The sequence below is a fragment of the Naegleria fowleri genome (genome assembly GCF_008403515.1).
Source record: "Naegleria fowleri strain ATCC 30894 chromosome Unknown tig72, whole genome shotgun sequence".
NCBI classification, from domain to species: Eukaryota; Heterolobosea; class Eutetramitea; order Acrasida; family Naegleriidae; genus Naegleria; species Naegleria fowleri.
This window is the reverse complement of record NW_025408004.1, coordinates 1-16,170: the sequence shown is the minus strand read 5'-3', so window position 1 is coordinate 16,170 and position 16,170 is coordinate 1. Positions and strand designations below refer to the sequence as shown.

The 16,170-nt window shown below is 38.5% G+C and overlaps 12 protein-coding genes across 12 annotated transcripts in view; 10 read left to right on the top strand and 2 right to left on the bottom strand.

The window, feature by feature from the left end:
- FDP41_009592 (uncharacterized protein) overlaps positions 1–366 on the top strand; it is a gene marked incomplete at both ends in the record, with an annotated part of 5,941 nt that extends 5,575 nt beyond the window's left edge. Inside the window, one exon of the mRNA XM_044713567.1 lies at positions 83–366. Coding sequence (XP_044556612.1) covers positions 83–366 — 284 coding nt within the window. The remainder of the gene's footprint in view (positions 1–82) is intronic.
- A 61-nt stretch (positions 367–427) lies between these two features.
- On the top strand, positions 428–1,778 carry FDP41_009591 (uncharacterized protein; the record flags this gene model as incomplete). Its single annotated transcript, XM_044713566.1, has 2 exons — positions 428–978; positions 1,376–1,778. The coding sequence occupies 2 exons, from the start codon at positions 428–430 to the stop codon at positions 1,776–1,778; spliced, it is 954 nt and encodes a 317-aa protein (XP_044556611.1).
- A 14-nt stretch (positions 1,779–1,792) lies between these two features.
- Positions 1,793–2,479, top strand: FDP41_009590 (uncharacterized protein; the record flags this gene model as incomplete). Its single annotated transcript, XM_044713565.1, has 1 exon — positions 1,793–2,479. The coding sequence occupies one exon, from the start codon at positions 1,793–1,795 to the stop codon at positions 2,477–2,479; it is 687 nt and encodes a 228-aa protein (XP_044556610.1).
- Positions 2,480–2,779: 300 nt separating this feature from the next.
- FDP41_009589 (uncharacterized protein) lies at positions 2,780–3,496 on the top strand (the record flags this gene model as incomplete). Its single annotated transcript, XM_044713563.1, has 1 exon — positions 2,780–3,496. The coding sequence occupies one exon, from the start codon at positions 2,780–2,782 to the stop codon at positions 3,494–3,496; it is 717 nt and encodes a 238-aa protein (XP_044556609.1).
- A 95-nt stretch (positions 3,497–3,591) lies between these two features.
- On the top strand, positions 3,592–4,155 carry FDP41_009588 (uncharacterized protein; the record flags this gene model as incomplete). The annotated part of the gene is made up of 1 exon (XM_044713562.1): positions 3,592–4,155. One exon carries the CDS (start codon positions 3,592–3,594, stop codon positions 4,153–4,155), a length of 564 nt encoding a protein of 187 aa, XP_044556608.1.
- Positions 4,156–4,974: 819 nt separating this feature from the next.
- FDP41_009587 (uncharacterized protein) lies at positions 4,975–5,736 on the top strand (the record flags this gene model as incomplete). Its single annotated transcript, XM_044713561.1, has 1 exon — positions 4,975–5,736. The coding sequence occupies one exon, from the start codon at positions 4,975–4,977 to the stop codon at positions 5,734–5,736; it is 762 nt and encodes a 253-aa protein (XP_044556607.1).
- Positions 5,737–5,979: 243 nt separating this feature from the next.
- Positions 5,980–7,740, top strand: FDP41_009586 (uncharacterized protein; the record flags this gene model as incomplete). Its single annotated transcript, XM_044713560.1, has 1 exon — positions 5,980–7,740. The coding sequence occupies one exon, from the start codon at positions 5,980–5,982 to the stop codon at positions 7,738–7,740; it is 1,761 nt and encodes a 586-aa protein (XP_044556606.1).
- A 12-nt stretch (positions 7,741–7,752) lies between these two features.
- Positions 7,753–10,084, top strand: FDP41_009585 (uncharacterized protein; the record flags this gene model as incomplete). Its single annotated transcript, XM_044713559.1, has 5 exons — positions 7,753–7,755; positions 7,831–8,106; positions 8,216–8,255; positions 8,730–8,824; positions 8,888–10,084. 5 exons carry the CDS (start codon positions 7,753–7,755, stop codon positions 10,082–10,084), a joined length of 1,611 nt encoding a protein of 536 aa, XP_044556605.1.
- A 740-nt stretch (positions 10,085–10,824) lies between these two features.
- On the top strand, positions 10,825–12,028 carry FDP41_009584 (uncharacterized protein; the record flags this gene model as incomplete). Its single annotated transcript, XM_044713558.1, has 2 exons — positions 10,825–11,505; positions 11,699–12,028. The coding sequence occupies 2 exons, from the start codon at positions 10,825–10,827 to the stop codon at positions 12,026–12,028; spliced, it is 1,011 nt and encodes a 336-aa protein (XP_044556604.1).
- A 478-nt stretch (positions 12,029–12,506) lies between these two features.
- Positions 12,507–13,460, top strand: FDP41_009583 (uncharacterized protein; the record flags this gene model as incomplete). The annotated part of the gene is made up of 1 exon (XM_044713557.1): positions 12,507–13,460. One exon carries the CDS (start codon positions 12,507–12,509, stop codon positions 13,458–13,460), a length of 954 nt encoding a protein of 317 aa, XP_044556603.1.
- A 1,126-nt stretch (positions 13,461–14,586) lies between these two features.
- Positions 14,587–15,009, bottom strand: FDP41_009582 (uncharacterized protein; the record flags this gene model as incomplete). Its single annotated transcript, XM_044713556.1, has 1 exon — positions 14,587–15,009. One exon carries the CDS (start codon positions 15,007–15,009, stop codon positions 14,587–14,589), a length of 423 nt encoding a protein of 140 aa, XP_044556602.1.
- A 65-nt stretch (positions 15,010–15,074) lies between these two features.
- Positions 15,075–15,704, bottom strand: FDP41_009581 (uncharacterized protein; the record flags this gene model as incomplete). Its single annotated transcript, XM_044713555.1, has 1 exon — positions 15,075–15,704. One exon carries the CDS (start codon positions 15,702–15,704, stop codon positions 15,075–15,077), a length of 630 nt encoding a protein of 209 aa, XP_044556601.1.
- Positions 15,705–16,170: the final 466 nt, after the last annotated feature.

Below are 16,170 nucleotides of genomic sequence, written 5' to 3'. Positions count from 1 at the left end.
GAAAAAAGAGAAAAATATACGGGACTCGATGCGAGTAACCAAAATATATTACCTCTCAAATGCTTAAACAATCTACTATTAGAGTTGCATGATTCTGAGAGAAATTACTTTTCTGCTGAAGATGCAAATGTCACTTTGTACATGGAAGAGTTGTTGACTGAAGAAAAAGTTTATCCTAACAGCATGCCTGAGCAAGCTGTCAAGATGCAATTTGATTTCTTGAAGACATCTGTGTTGATGTACAAGCTGAGGGACTATTTTTTAGACCTTAGCTGCAATGGATCAAAATTAATGTTGCAAGATGAGGCAAAAATGGAAGACTTGTACAATCACATTATTTTCAAAAAAAGCCAAAAGAATTTATGAGAAACAGCTGAAAGGACTCATTTCAACCTTAGAGCAAAAATCAACAAATGACATCTATGATATGGCTATTCAACAAAAGGCAAAGAAGAAAAAAGAAAAAGATCTTAGAGACAAGCAAGTGTCTATATTGTTTCAAGAAATCTCTAAACTTCTCATTTCCAAGTCTATACAAGATATGAAAGAAACATATGCAATTCTCAAGAAAGAGCTTCATGAAATGGAACAGCCACCATTGCATACTGAGAAAGATTCATTCGAAGATTCGAAAGTACAGATATTTCATTCATTTTTGAATAGGATTTTGACAAATGCTGGAAAAACTAGCTCCAAGAATGGAGAAGCTCAAATAACGATCAATGAAAAGGACCTAGAGAAAGCGTTGGAGGAAGTTGGACAGAAAATTCAAGAGTGGAAGACTGAGTACATTAGATTTTTAGAGTATAAATCATATGAGGTGATTGACCACTTGAAACGAAGTCTATTCACATCAGAGCAAAAAGTCAAATTTTTACTCTACAAGAGAGATGTAGACAGAAAATCATTGAAGCGCAGAATTGACGCGGAAGTGGATGACAAAAATTATGATTTGGTGTTTCTCGTGAATAATATACTGTGGAAAATAAGGAACTCGAACATCAGCTAAAGGAGGTAAAATCGCAAGTTCGAAATGAATTAATTCATGAATATGAGGACCTTGTTAGAAACTTGTACAAGGAGCTCGTTTCAACAAATGGCAAAGTTGCAAAATTCAAAAAGATTTTCTTCAAAATCTTGATCAACGGTTTTATGAAGTACGTGAGAACACATTTTCGAAATTGCCACGCAGAAAGATATTGGAGATGCCTCATTCAAAAGAAGGCGCTCGAAGTAGCCATGGAAGATAGCGAATTGAACAAGTTGAGACGAGAGAATGAAGATCTTAAAGTACAGCATACACAGTTGCAGTCTCTCTACAAAATTCGACTCATCACTCTTCAATCAAAATATGAAAAGTTAATATTGGAGGCAGAGAAAAGAGGGATGAAGCTCTCAAGGATTTCTATGCCAGTAAATATGAAGTTGGGCTCAGAGAAAATCAATTGAGACAAGAATTATTGAAAACACAACAACAGCTCAGTAACGCAGAGATGGAAGTTGAGCAATTACGAAAAGATCTTCAACTTCAAATCAAGAACAAACAAAAATTAGTGAATTGGAAAGTTAAAAATGCACAATTACTGGAAGAGTTAGAGGAGAAGGTTGAAAAGTATGAAAGATGGAGTCACACCAATGTGGATAAACTTTTACTCGAGCTTGAAGAAAAGAAGAGAGAAGCAGGACATTATGAAAAGTTGAAGGAGCGTATGAAAGAAAAAACCAATGCCATCGATTTCAAGAATCAAAAGACCATTGAAACTCTGAAAAGAAATTAGCAAAAGAACAAGCCATGAAATCCAAACTCATGGAACAGCTCGAAAGCATGAAAGAAAATTATGAAGAATCCTCCTGGCAAGCGAAATATTGGCAACTCATGAATGAATTGCAACAAGTTCAAAAAGAAAACGCCTCTCTCAAAATCATGCTCGAAACAAAGACCTCTTTCACTGAGCCGAATGTGGATTCTGAACTTGAAAATCCACCCATCGTCAATTTGGACGGTAACAATGCTGTGGTTCATACCACTCCCTCACCTCCAAGCTCTGGAAGAAAGACGGCCTCTCCCTCCACTCTATTGAGGCCAATATCTGAGGGAGACACTCCTGCTGCCATGTTTCTCATTGAGAATGCACCAAAGAAGAGGCCTTCCACAGGAGCCGTTCGAGCTAGAGCTGCAAATAATAACAACAATGCGCAGAACCAAACATCCACCATCATTCAACAACAACTTCAACAATTCAAGAAAGTCATGACTCAATCCAATGCGAGCAGTATTACCAATCAATCCACTCCGAGCGCACGACCTCTCACAGTGCTTCCTACGTATGGAAAGGGTATGTTTGGAGGAATGCCATTGCAGCAAAAACGAAGAGCCATGTCTGCAGGAACCAAAACTCGAAAGCATCAGTCCCAACCTTCAACCACCACCACCACCACAGCCTACACCTCACCTACGACGAACATGGTCTCTGAATAACTAAAAGCCACACACTCTTCCTCTTTGGAAAACCTTTTGATCTTACTAAATTGTAAACAACCCTATGACTTTGTTGTGCAATCAAATTGACATGAATGAGAGGGCGATCCTTAACACGAGTACTGCATGCAGTACAGGGGTATTTCAGAATTAGGTTGGTACATTTGATTTTTTTTGAAAAATGGAGATGAAAAAATGCTTTCCTTAATACCCATCGACACACGGGCGATAAAACAACCAAGAACCAAGAATGTTGCTGTGTTCTCAATTGTGGTCGTTGTGATGATTTTTGGTTTTCTAATGGTTGAGGGGAGCATAGGGGAACTGGTTCCTCCTCTTCATGAAATTGTCCTTCCTGGGGCTTCCGCCAATTCAAGAACTATTTCTTCGCTACTGATGGAACGTAAAGACCAAATCATGATTCATGCCTATAATTTTACTCTCAATCACGAGTATATGTACTCTTCCTTTCTAAGCGGAAATGAATCAACTCTGTACATCATTCATATGAACTCAAGCACGAGCCAAATTACCGTTTCTCTCGATATTGTACTCAAATCCAATAACAACAGAAATTGCTCGTTATGGATCGGAAACGGAAATCAACCTCCGATCCCTCATCGAGCGTTTGAGAGCCGTTTGCACCACAAGCATTCTGCCTTCCGACTGAGTGCTCCCAATGTGAATGATGCCAGCACCGCTCTGACCACAGTGTTCGTTTTGGTGGCCAACGAATCACCGACATCTTCTGCCACTTCTTCTCTGGTGGAATTTGGTCTCACCATAACCATTTCTCAATTTGCTCTGAGAGGAGGTACCATTGCCTTTCTGGTCCTTCTCGGAATTGTCGTGATTGGAATAGCTCTGTTGTTGGTGGTTGTTGCTCTTGTTCATTGCACTTCGAAACGTGTCCAAGTATTGGAAACGCACAACCAGCAACAACAAGAGGACTCTCGCAACAAGATTGAAATGACACCGATCCACTATCAAAAGATGACTGATGAAGAAGAGGTCTAATCTTGACTCTCTAATGTGAGTAACATTCGCGTGTGTTCTTAAGTGCTTGCATCGCCTCCGGTGATCCTGTTATTGTGGATGTGCCTTAATAAAAAATGCTCACCACCCCATCCAAAGCAATTACTCTTCCACCCTCCTCATCGGCAACGCCATCCTCCTCGTGTTCTTCTCTTTCCATTCATCAGGAACATCAAGAGGAAGGGGACATGTTGCTGAGAAGAGTGGTTGCATCTAATTTTGTTGGAAACGGAACTCCACCTCCTTCTCCTCCTCCACCAGCAGCGAAAGTAAGAAAAAACAAGACCAGAAAATTTACATTCAACGTAATGGACTCTCCAGCAGAATCTTTTTCTTCGTCGGATGGTCTTTCTTCATCTCAACGATTGGACAAGTTGAGGTCATTGAGTATTTCAATGGAACAAGATAAGGTTCAAGAGGTTGAACGATTGATCGTTGATCATTCTCCAAAAGGAACAAATACGCAGTGTGTCAAATGGAATCTTGGGATGCAATCGGATCAAAAGCAAAAAGACCATTATGGGCACCGTCCTTGCTCACCAATCCTCGAAACAGACCGAAATCCAAGTCATGTCCTGCAGATTACGTGGTCAGCTTTGACATGGGAGAAAGTCAAGGAGTTGTTTCCAGTCATGTCTTAGACCCCTTGGAACATGGCTTTGTACACAACAATGAAAAGAGAAAAGAATTAGCAGAAAAGCTGCTATTGAAATCACAGGGTTTGCATTTCAAGCCCATTTCCAAATTTTTCAAGTCACATAAGGGTGTTCGTGAGGAATCTCTATATAAGCATTCACAGCCCTCCCAAGAGACTCTAAAAACGGGGAAATTATAGGGGAGGAGTGAATGACGTACTGAGCAAAACCATTGAGGAAGAAATTCAAGAAAATGAATGTTGCAATTATGAAGAGCTATTAAGAAAAGGTTTCTATCTTTATTTGGGTGTTACAGCCGATTTAAGTATTCTAAAAACACTTTTTGAAAGAAATTCCAGATGATTCCTGCATGAAACTCGATAACCAGGAGTGTGTTGAACCGTTTCGCTTAAACATAGCACTTTCCATTGATTACGAATTCAGAACATCGTATTTTTCTGTTGTTTCTCACGACTCCTTTTTGGTTAAGGGTTTTGTTGAAACTCTTTCTTCGTTTCCTACCAATACAAACGAGCAGTTGAAATTCATTGAAAACGCGTTTGAGAAAGATGAATACAATAACATGAAAATGAAACGCTTGTTCTCGATGAAACGCCAAGATTTCCCACCTTCTCAATTTGTTTCTTGTGATAACGATATTGAGCGGTCCATATTGCATTTTGGGACAGTCCACGGACAAACAGCAGAATGTGTATTTGAAAGAAAAACAACCAGGAACGATGGCCCTTTAGTGAAAGTATTAACAGAGTGAGAGCTGTGCTTATATGTAACGATAATCTTAGTAATCAGTACATTTCTCGTGGAATGTGGCAACTGATTCATCTCTTTGAAATTGAGGATATATTGGATTCCGAAGTGCAAGCTCCTCTTTCCTCCGTGAGGGAAGAGAAATCGATGAATGCACCAGAAATGGGCACCCAGACGACAGAAGAGATAATTTTAGGTGAGTCTTGTAGTGAGGATTTACAAGATGTGAGCAATGCAAGTCCACACCATCTTGACCCAATGATCGAAAAAGAAGTTCACAAGGAAACAACCTCCGATCAAAGTGCACTTCAAGAGAGTGAAAAGACTGACTTGTTGTTGAAGAATGCCATGTGCGACCAGACCACAGTGGAAAATCATACAGATACCTTTGATTTACAATCAACCTTAGAGTTGGTACCGTACAATATTGATTGTTTTTCAGAAAACCTTGACCAAAATTCAAAAGAGGAGCCCACAACTGATAATGAGACGTCGTTTATACCAACAGAAGAGAAACATTTGGAAATGCCCGTATCACCACCTCCATTAATGATTGCCAATAAGGAGGATGAGCAAAACGAAGAAGATTCAATAGAGGTATTGTCAAAAGAAAACGTTCCTGAGATAATTTCCCGCAGAACAGGAGACTCATTTGATGTTGACAGGAGCGACCAAAAAGAAGAGTCCTTTGAGGTTGGAATCTCAAAAGATAAGAATGAGCAAGCTGAGGATCGAGTGGAGTCACCCCACCCAACAAGCAATAGTCAAAAGCAACACAAAGCTCCCATTAAAAGAAGAAAGGAAATAGACGCTATGTGAAACATCCTACTCTTTTCAAGTAAAGGCTCTTTTCCTCGTATCGAAACAAAGTCGGTGTTTTAAAACCAAAAAAAGTTCTCCCAATAGTCGTTCTCGTCACTCTTCGTCGGATTCAGAAATTGAAATTCATCTACTAGCTCATCTCCTCTTCATCAGAATTTCAACTGAATTTTTAAATTGCACATCATCATCCTCTCCTATTGAAGGAGAATACAATTCTATATCAGCATCATCACCAAATATATGCTCAAGAAATTTTTCGGCAGTGTAGCCGATAACAAGAAAGATCTCGAACACTTTGCGATGAAAGAACTGAATGATGATTTTCCTCCTGGTGCTTCATCGTCTCCCACAAGCATGCCGAATACAGAATCTCCAACAAACAGCACCAACAATAATGTAAAACCATTCAACAACATAATTAATAATAATAATAATAACAACAAAACTTCGTCTCCTTTTTCACCTAGAACAACAACAAATTTTCCCTCACAACAACAACAACTTCATCAACTCCCACCCACCATTTCTACTAGCACTGCCAAGTCCTATGCAAGCACTCCGACGACTGCCACAACACCCAGTGATCTTCAACGAAGGATTTCTCTTGCACTCACTTCATCTCAACAACAGAAGGAATCACCGACTGCTGCTCATATTTTGCTCACGGAAAGAGGAGCTTCTATGCTTCACCTTTCTGCTCATCATCATAGAAATTCATCATTGTCAAGTTTGTTGGATAGTAATGGTAATTTATTAGAAACCCTTTCTGCAGCAGACGATGAAGTTAATGGGATGAACAACAATGAAAGCCTCACCAACAATCCAACAACTAACACGGGTAGTGGTAATTTGAAATTACCAGAACTGGTTGGTATTGCTCCAGGTAGTCCCGATTTGTTAGAGGCTTTTGTGGCAGCCGAGAGTGATAGCGATGATGAGGAAGCAATGACGCCAAGAGGTACATTCAATGGAGGAGCCTCCAAGAATGGCAGTAATAATGAACAACAACAATCACAAGACGACAACGGTATCAACACTCCAGTGCTCAAAGTAGATCGAACAGACACTTCCGAGCAAAATTCATCAGCACAACAAACTCTATCAACAAACTCTCTTTCGGGATTAACAATAGGTTCCAGACATTCATCCAAGGATGCACTGGCCTCTGTAAGCACTCCCATGAGTGCCCGAAGTTTGGCCTCCATGTTAGATCAATTCATGGATGATCACTTGGCTTCTCCAAATACCTCAAGTTTTATGATGGTTGAGAGTGGAGAACGAAGATTGAGCTTGGATGAGACACAAACAAGTTCATCATCTAAAATTGATATTGAGCCAGTTCCAAGAGCATCTTTGGATAACAGTTCTACCGGAGTTTCTAAAAACAACGGCCATTTCCCAAAAATTCATGGCTCTGCATACCTTCAAAATGAAGAGGTATCTACCTCGTCACCTTTATTAACAAACACTAGTGGATCTGTAACTCCATCTCTCCAAACACCAGTACCTCTAAAACATAAACGAACAAAGAGCGTAGATTCTTCACATCAACAAGATACATCAACAGTCGGAAAAGCTTCGCCTACAATCACAAAAACAGCAACAACAGCGAATCTTCAGAATATTGTTAAAACTCCAAACAAATTTGCAGTTCCACAAAATGAAACTCCAATCTACAAATCGTTCAAATATACAGATGAAGAAGGAAAAGAATATCATTATCAAGGAACTGTTTTGCCAAGCACAAACGAAATGCATGGTAGGGGCGAATTATTGTTTCCTAATAAGACCATCTATGAAGGAGATTTTGACAAAGGAAAAAACATGGATTTGGAAAATTATTTTCCATCCCCAATTCCAAAGAAACCACCAACCATCGCAATCGGTCAATGGAATAATGATGTACCTTCAAGCGAATTACCTTGGAAAATTTCATATGATGGAGAGGAAATGGAATATTGGGGATATGTAAAATTGAAACCAAAAGTGTTGGAAAAATAATGTATACTCTTGATGGTACGTACTCATCTACATACAACAAATAATAATTAATAATAATGTAACAACTAAAATTTTAATGGAATTCATTAGATTTTGAGAGAACCCAAGAGGGAGAGCTATATTGTAGCAAGACCAACACCAAGTACTTTGGCTCATTTAAACACAATCAAAAATATGGATTTGGAGTTGAAATTTATCCAAATATTGCAGAAAGATATTGTGGAGGATGGAAACATGACATGTATCATTATTTTGGAACTTATCATTATAGAGATGGCACGTACTTCCAAGGAATGTACAAGAAAGGACAAAGAAAGGGTAAAGGAAAACTTTATTTACCTAATGGAGACATTATTGAAGGTTTTGGTATGGAGACAACAAAGTTGAAGGCTGCACCTACTACAAGGGAACCTGTAAAAATGTTCAATTAACAAACCTTCATATGCTCCAATTCCAAATTCAAGAATCAATGAAGTTATACGAGAATATGGGGCACATGGATGAATTAGCTATGAGTATGTACGACCCAGAATGTGTAAAACCTGCATCTGATTTGAAGTGGACTCAATATTTGGTGCTTTTAGGGATGATTGGAAAAAGAGCGGTACGCTCTTTCAAAGAAACTAGTCAGCAAAAGTTCTACCAGATATGAGCTAATGGGAATATCTTCCGTGTCTGCACAGTTCGACAGATTAAGGAAAGCTTTTACATCTATTCTTACGCAGTTATTGACAGGAACCTTTTCTGATATTTCTGCCTCTGCTTTAGATCCCAGTTTCAAGTTTATATCCAATTTTATTGCATTCTTTGTCAGCATATTCTGTGGAAGTTACTATATCGGATCGAACTCAAAATCAGTTTCTGGAAAGCATCAAGCCACACTGCTCTATCATGCGATTGACGATACAAAGAGTTTTATCATGTTTTTATGTGACAAAGTGTTGTGGGACTTTTCGTACGAGATGTCTTCTCGGTGGCTCTTACTGCAGATGTTCCAAACTCGGAACAACTATTGGTAGATATTGAAAAGGAGTTTTATCCAATTTGTAGAAACTTAATTTCAAATACCGTTCATGAAAAATTGGTATGTTACTGAGCTTTAGAAATTTGTGTGACCTTAAATTTTTACACGATTTTCATACGATAGTTTTCAACGTTATTTGAACTTTACAACTATCACTATCGTGATAGCGATTTACTCATGAATCAAAAGATTAGATCTCTTCAAGGTTGTACCATATCAATGTTTGGTGTCGCACCAGAATTTGCTCCATTACCACCCTCAGACATGAATCTTGTATTTTACGAATACAAACAAACAAGCGATATTCCATATGAAGAGACAATCAAACTATTAGATCAAATAAGAAATGCAAAATCAGTAATTGCTAAAATTGAAACTCTCTCTAAAGTTAGAACACACGCCATGCAAACAATGAAAAAATATAGAAAAGCACATAAGCGAAAGGAGGCATATTTGAATTATCAGTCTTCAAATGAAGTTTATGACATGGATAGAAACACAAAACCAACTACAAAGGAGCCGTGGTGGAACGCAGAGCTCGAGAAACGATGTGAGGAGTGGCAAGCAGGAGCTGATGATGTCACATCTGTGTATAGTTATATTTTCAGCAAATCCAGCATTGACAATTTTACTGCTACTTTCCACTATGTTAATGACTGGAAGTCAGAACAGGTGAATTTCGATCCAGTCAGTCACATAATACGATTTTATGAAGGCTATTTATCATATATTCAAGATATAGACCCAAATATTTTGCATGATGGCCAATTTATTTCCAAGTACTCTCTGACTAGCTCCTTAGAGTCCGCTATTGAAGGACGCGTTCTTGTGTACCGAGATAAGAATTTACCATTCTTCTGGTTACCGAGCTTGTTGGTCCATGTTGGTCTGGAAATTGGTAAAACCATCGCAAATTCAGCAGCCGCTATTACCAAATCATCTTCCCTTAGTATTTCAAATATTACCAACATTACTAATATTACTGCTGGCTCAATTTTGAACCTTTTAGCTTCCTTAAATCCAGCCACTGCTATGACCTCTACGAAAAACGAGTCTGCTCAAGATTCTAAAATGAGTTTTAATCCCTTCACGAGAAAGTTGATACTTCCAAGTAATCTGGAAGTTGTTGATATCAGCAATCAGAATTTAGTTCAATCGATTATCAAATTCTATGATCTGGTTCGACAAACTTTAGGTGCCAGCTCAATAGGTTTCAATGTAGAGTTGAAAAGAATGAGGAGACAGGCAACAATGATGTCATTGTGGTGTTTGACAAGCTCTATCCAAGCTATGTCTACTCTGAGATTGCACTTGGTGTGACTCGTTACATCAAATACGAACTTCAGAACATTATCATTGTTTAATGAGGAACTGATTGTTGTAAGTGAGCTGTAGCTGTGGTTGATTGTTGCCACTTCGTTTCCTTAAAGGGCTTTTCTGTCATATGCCAAAAGAAGAAAAAATTAAAACCCTTTTATGCAACTAAATTTCCGCGATCGAATCATCTTGCTCGTGTAGGCCTCTAAACTCCTGCAGAGCGCCGACAATGCACCAACAAATCAGGAGAGTAAAGCTCCAATCGGTGCCCCCAAATCATCTCTTTTTCCATACCAAGACTTTGAGAGACACCACACCAGAACACCAAAGAGATCTCAAAAACAAAATCCAAAAGCGGTTCTCTCTCTCTCGCTAGCCACCCATCTGCTGCTGCCGTACTACTGTGTGTGCTATCGTTCAGAAACGGTAATGAGTCGCTCCTCATCCTGCACTGTATCTACTTCCATGTTGTTTTTGAGAACACCTCCAACGAATTCTGTGATCGTCATTACTGAGAAGAGTTTTTCTTTAAGGTGCTTTAAAGATTTTGTTGAAACAACGCCATTCATACTTCCGAGTGCACGAGTAGCACAATTACAAAGGACGACAGATTTCCACCACTTCTCAAATCCATTCCATTCACTCTTGTATATTATTCATTCACTACTCACATTCTATTTATTGCCGTTGTGTCGATCATCATCATCATCCTTCTTTGTATATTCCAATTAATTGGTCATTCCATGGGCGGCATCAATTCTGTAGCCATTCGATCCACTCCTCACGACGACGACGGAAAGCTTGATCTCGAGAATAACTACAACAACAACAACAGCAACTTCCATTCGAGAGCTCTCGAGGGTGAAGAAGCAGAACGAGCCTTACAGAGAGCTCTCTTCATTGGCACCACCAACACCAGCACCAACAGCACCACCACTACTGATTCATCACCAGCACCACCACACCACCACACCCACCGATCAGGATCTGTTGCTTCTGAGGGATCACCCAAATCCATTCCAATTTGGCTCGACAACACAACCACTTGTTACTTTCCGAACCGTAACAATAAGAGATCTTCCTTTCTTCCTCAACAACGATCTTTTTGCACCACCAAATCCACGCAGAAACCAGCACTTTTATGTAAACGAGAATCAGAGTCCACATTGAAATCATCCGTGGAGTCCACCTTCAATACGGATTCCATCTCTCTGAATGGCTCGAAACGAAGTCATTCTGCTATTGGTCTCTCACTCTATGAAAAGTCATTACTCACAAGGGAATTGAAAGCGAGTATGAATGATCACTTTCAACCACAAAAACAACAAATGGTTGAATCGGCCTCCATGTTACACTCATCGGTTTCAACGTCCTCATTCCTTTCTTCGAGTGATCACAATAGAAACAGTCCTAAGAAAGCAGCTGTGAGTGGTGGTGTTACGGATCCAGTGAATAATAGCACACAATCGTCGAGTGGTGTTGACATTCCTCAACGTCGACGAAAAAGAATGGACCTCAGAATTCTTCATCACAAGATTATGACAGTGATACATCGACGTCCTCTTCTTCTTGTACCAATTCACCCCACAACCACTCTTTCTTAAATACTATGTCAAGAAGAATAATGGTGTTGTTTCAACCCAACAAGGAGATTCATGTGCAGATGACTTGTACGATTATGGCAAATCTGAAAAGAATCAACGAAACTTTCGATCTCAATCACTTCCAAATACGAATACAGAACCTGGGTCTCCCATTCGACCAATGAAGAAGGTTAACTCAGATAATTTCGGTTGTGACTTCCTTCCCATCATTGTCACACCTCCACCCTCTTCACCTGAACTCACTTCGTCAACGCCACCTTTTCGATCCGTGAGTCAAGAATTGCAACAAGCCAAGAGAGAAAACGAGCTCGACGAAAGAAGAAATTACTCGAGCAACAATTAATCCACGAACAACAGCAACAACTCTTAGAACGCAGCATGAATATGAAGTCAACCATTCGATCAAGCTCAGAAATTAAGCTCAAAGATAGTCCCAACAGCAAAAAGAATAATCATGCAGATCCTGCCCACCAAACACATTGCACTCTTCCTTCCATCTTTGAAAAAGTTCTTTCACAAACAAGAAACTAACAATGTCAGCACTGAAAATGTGAGCCTCCTTTTGATTGTTCTCAGATATTTATTGGTCACTGTTGCTGAATATTGACAAGAAAGCATTTCTACAGTATGTTCACACACATGGAACCACCCTCAACAATGAATAAATGCTGGCTCCTTTCTACTAGTATCTTGTGTTGTCGAACATGGAACACACACTTGCGATGTTGAACGAACGATTGTTTTTTGTTTTCTGCGATAGTTAGACAAACTAAAAATAAAATGTTTTCACCCAAAGACTTGAACTCTATCGTGAGAAACTCATGTTGGAGCCACCAAGTTTGATGAAGGCGATCCTCATTGATGATGATGAACCACAACCACAACAGAGTAGTTTCGGAATTTCTGAAGTGGAATATTTTGAGAAATGTTCCATCGGGAATGAACAGGAATTACTGCTGGGCGAAGGAGGAAATCATCATCATCGCCAATCTCTCTTTCATTGTGGATTTATTTCAAAGAGAATGGCTGCTGATTTTGATAATCTTGATGAGGGATGGAAAAAGCGGTTGACTCTTTGTTGTCGGGAACATAAGAATGGTTGTTCCGATACAAAATTCTTCATCATGACAGGTTCTTCATCAGCAAAAGAATTACTTTCTCATCAAGTGTATGACACCTTGTTGTATAGAGTATTTGATTCGGCTATTGGAAATGGTGGCATTGAGCAAAATAATTTCATCATCACGAATAGCAACCATTCGAGTGTAGCGCCGCTCGGAAGATCACAACCATGTACTGCACTGTATCATCATGAATTTGAAATTATATTTTCAAATAATTATCCTTTACAACCTCCGAGAGTGAGATGTCATACCCTCTATCATCCAAATGTACATCCAATGACTAGCGAGGTGTGTTTGCCGTTATTGGCGTTGAATGAATGGAAGCCATGCTTTGTAATTTCTACAATTTTAATGGCCATTGATCAATTATTAACTGATCAAATGCATTGGGCTTCAGATTGGAATACAAGTAGAGTGAATGGAGAGGCATTTCAATTATTGAGAAATAATGTTGCATGTTTCAACGAACGAAAAAGAGAATATTATTTTAGTAGAAAAGCAATAATTGCTGAGAATGGAGGTCAATTTATGAGTGCATTTGGAAAATATAGTGGTAGTCACTTGAGTAATTGTATAGAAACAGAAACCACACCAGCAGAAGCTGATTCATCCTCTTTGGATGAAATGATGATGGACGATCCTCATGTGTGAATTAAGGAAGAATTTACAATATGATAATTGTTGTTTTTTACTCCTTCCTATATTTGAACAAGTTCGAACATGAGAATTACATTGGACTATGACCATGGTAAGTTCGTTTTTAAATGTCACAGACATGTTCACTGCATTGTTTATCTAAAATGACCAAATCAGACTTGGATTATTATAATTCTAGCATAGTTAGGTAGCACTTATAGACTTGTTTTAGTTTTAGAAAGACGGAAGTGTTTCTGAAGCACACCACCTTAAACATGCATTCTTGTTGGTATATTTGAAAAACAGTCATTCAAATCTCACTTTGCAATTCCTCCCTGTTTTTGCAAATCACGTGATAACTTCCACGTCTTGTATTCCCTCGTGTCCTTCAATCGTTCAAAGGTATCATTTAAATTCATGAGCAAATCAGTGAGAAGGATGTTGTAAAACTTGGAAAAGCGAATTTTTTCTGTCACCTACTCCTTCTTTTCCGTCATTTCCAAATTCGAAGTGTTGGAATTCTTTTGATTCATTGTGGGCCATAACGTTTCCAATTCGCGAGTGACTTTTGAAGGCATGTTCACTTCATATTTTGAATAATTTTGAAAATATGTCACATGAATATGATGAAAATCCTCCTCTGAAATTTCTCCATTCGAGAGGGATTGACTCTTTTTGTAATTCTTGCAATTCCTTATAAAGTAAAATATTCTCCAATGAAAATTCTTTCGTGCAGTACTGTGTGAATAGTTCTTGAAAGGTTTCATCTTTCAAATATTCTTCAAGAAGTGATTCAACGTTACTTGACTGAGTGGCCTTTGCAGAGTCTTTTTCGGATTTCTTCTCATAACGAGTGCGCGCCCGTCGAAACCATTCCAATATCACGGCAGTGAATCCACCTCCCAACATGTATGTGAATATGGGGTGAACTTTTTCAAGATGGCTATCAGAATGTCACTCACATGCGCAGCCGATCCCAATAAACCCACATTAAAAATCACAATTAATATCAAACAACATAAAATTCCAAAGAGTGTCAAGATGTCAACTCTCAAATGAAATGGATCTTCAAAAGTAAAGATATGAAGAATTCCCTTCTCTCGAATTTTCTTCCAATTCGCAAAAATGTCCACAAGAAAAATTAATATTCTAACACACATGGAATGAAAACCTGAATCACATACATGATATTGATTCCTAATTGAGGTTTTGGATTATACCCATTTGTGGAAAAGTAAATAATGGCAATCAATAGCCAAACCAGTCCATATAAAAGTCCAGAACATAATGAACCAATAATTCCAAACAAAACAGACGAAAGCATTCGATGGAGTTTGATTTGTTTCTCCGAAGATTCATTCATTGCCAACAATCGATACAAATATCTCATATAAGAAAACCTTAATAAAGTAAATCCATAAATTCCAATAAGAATTCCCAACAAGGTCAAAATGACACATGATTGCATACTTGGACAATAAGTTCTAATTCCTTCCGAGAAGAATGCACACACCAGTATGGCCAAGGATGGAACCAAATAGGGAACAAGCAGTCGACGTTTCATCGAAATGGTTTTCCACACTGTTGAAAATCCGCCAAAAAGAAAACCCATCACAAGAGAAATATAATTCAAAGCTTCATAAACTGCTCGAGCTGGAAATCCAAGGAATCAGAACATGTCATGAATTCATTGGTCATGGAATTAAGGCAAAACATTTCATTAAGGGGATGTAAGGAAGAGAAATTGTCCGTCTTGTAAATTCCATAATTTTGAGAGGAAATGTAGGGATAAAAAGTGAGATTGGAAGAGACGGATTTGAATAGAAAATCTTTTAGGAATATTCTTTCTGTGAGTGAAATATTTCCCAAATTTCCAAATCGAGCATTTAAGGTTAATAGGTTGTCATTGAAAAAAGGAATGAATGAAGTGGAATTTAAAAAAGAAAAATCTCTCTTCCTGTAAACATTCTCTTCAATTTCTAATGTCGAAGAAAATTGATTGGGAGGAATGGAAGTGACAGCATATCGAGTGGGAATTGAGAATTCCTGTAAAAATTCCATTTCACTCCATTCGACCAATTTTCCATTTCGAGGAAGATTTATCAACACATTTTGAATGGTTTCTATATCAGTCACAAACACATCAAACATTTCCATTGGATTTCCCATGATACAATCGATATAAATAGAAGACATTGAAGCGACACTTTGTGGAATGATTTTCGAAGCATTCAAAGCTTGTAATTCCAAATTGAACATTTGCAATCTCGCATCAAACTATACTTTCAAACCATCTCCAATAATTGCAATTCTCTTCTTGTCCAATTGTTGAACGGATGTGAAATTGAGCCAAATTCTCCGTTCCGAAATTTCCACACCAACAAATGATTCCACCCATAAACGATAAAATTTCGAGAAAAGAAATTAATTGTCGTTTCTTCGTAACGAGAGGATATTGTTTGCTCATATTGTTGTTGAATAAATAATAAATCGAGAATGGAATAGTGTTGGAGCGGGAGAGGATTGCTTGTTGAAAGTTTGGAAATTTTGGAAGAATGGAAAGAGTTTTGAGAAGCAACACAGAGAGTGAAGAAGGAAAATGAAAGAAGGGAAATGAGAAGAACACAGGTTGCTGAGTGATGAGAAGGGTGTTGCATTTTTGGTGTTGGCAGATGACAAGAAATGATGACGCAAATACCAAAAATGTCGAATAAAGATCCGCATC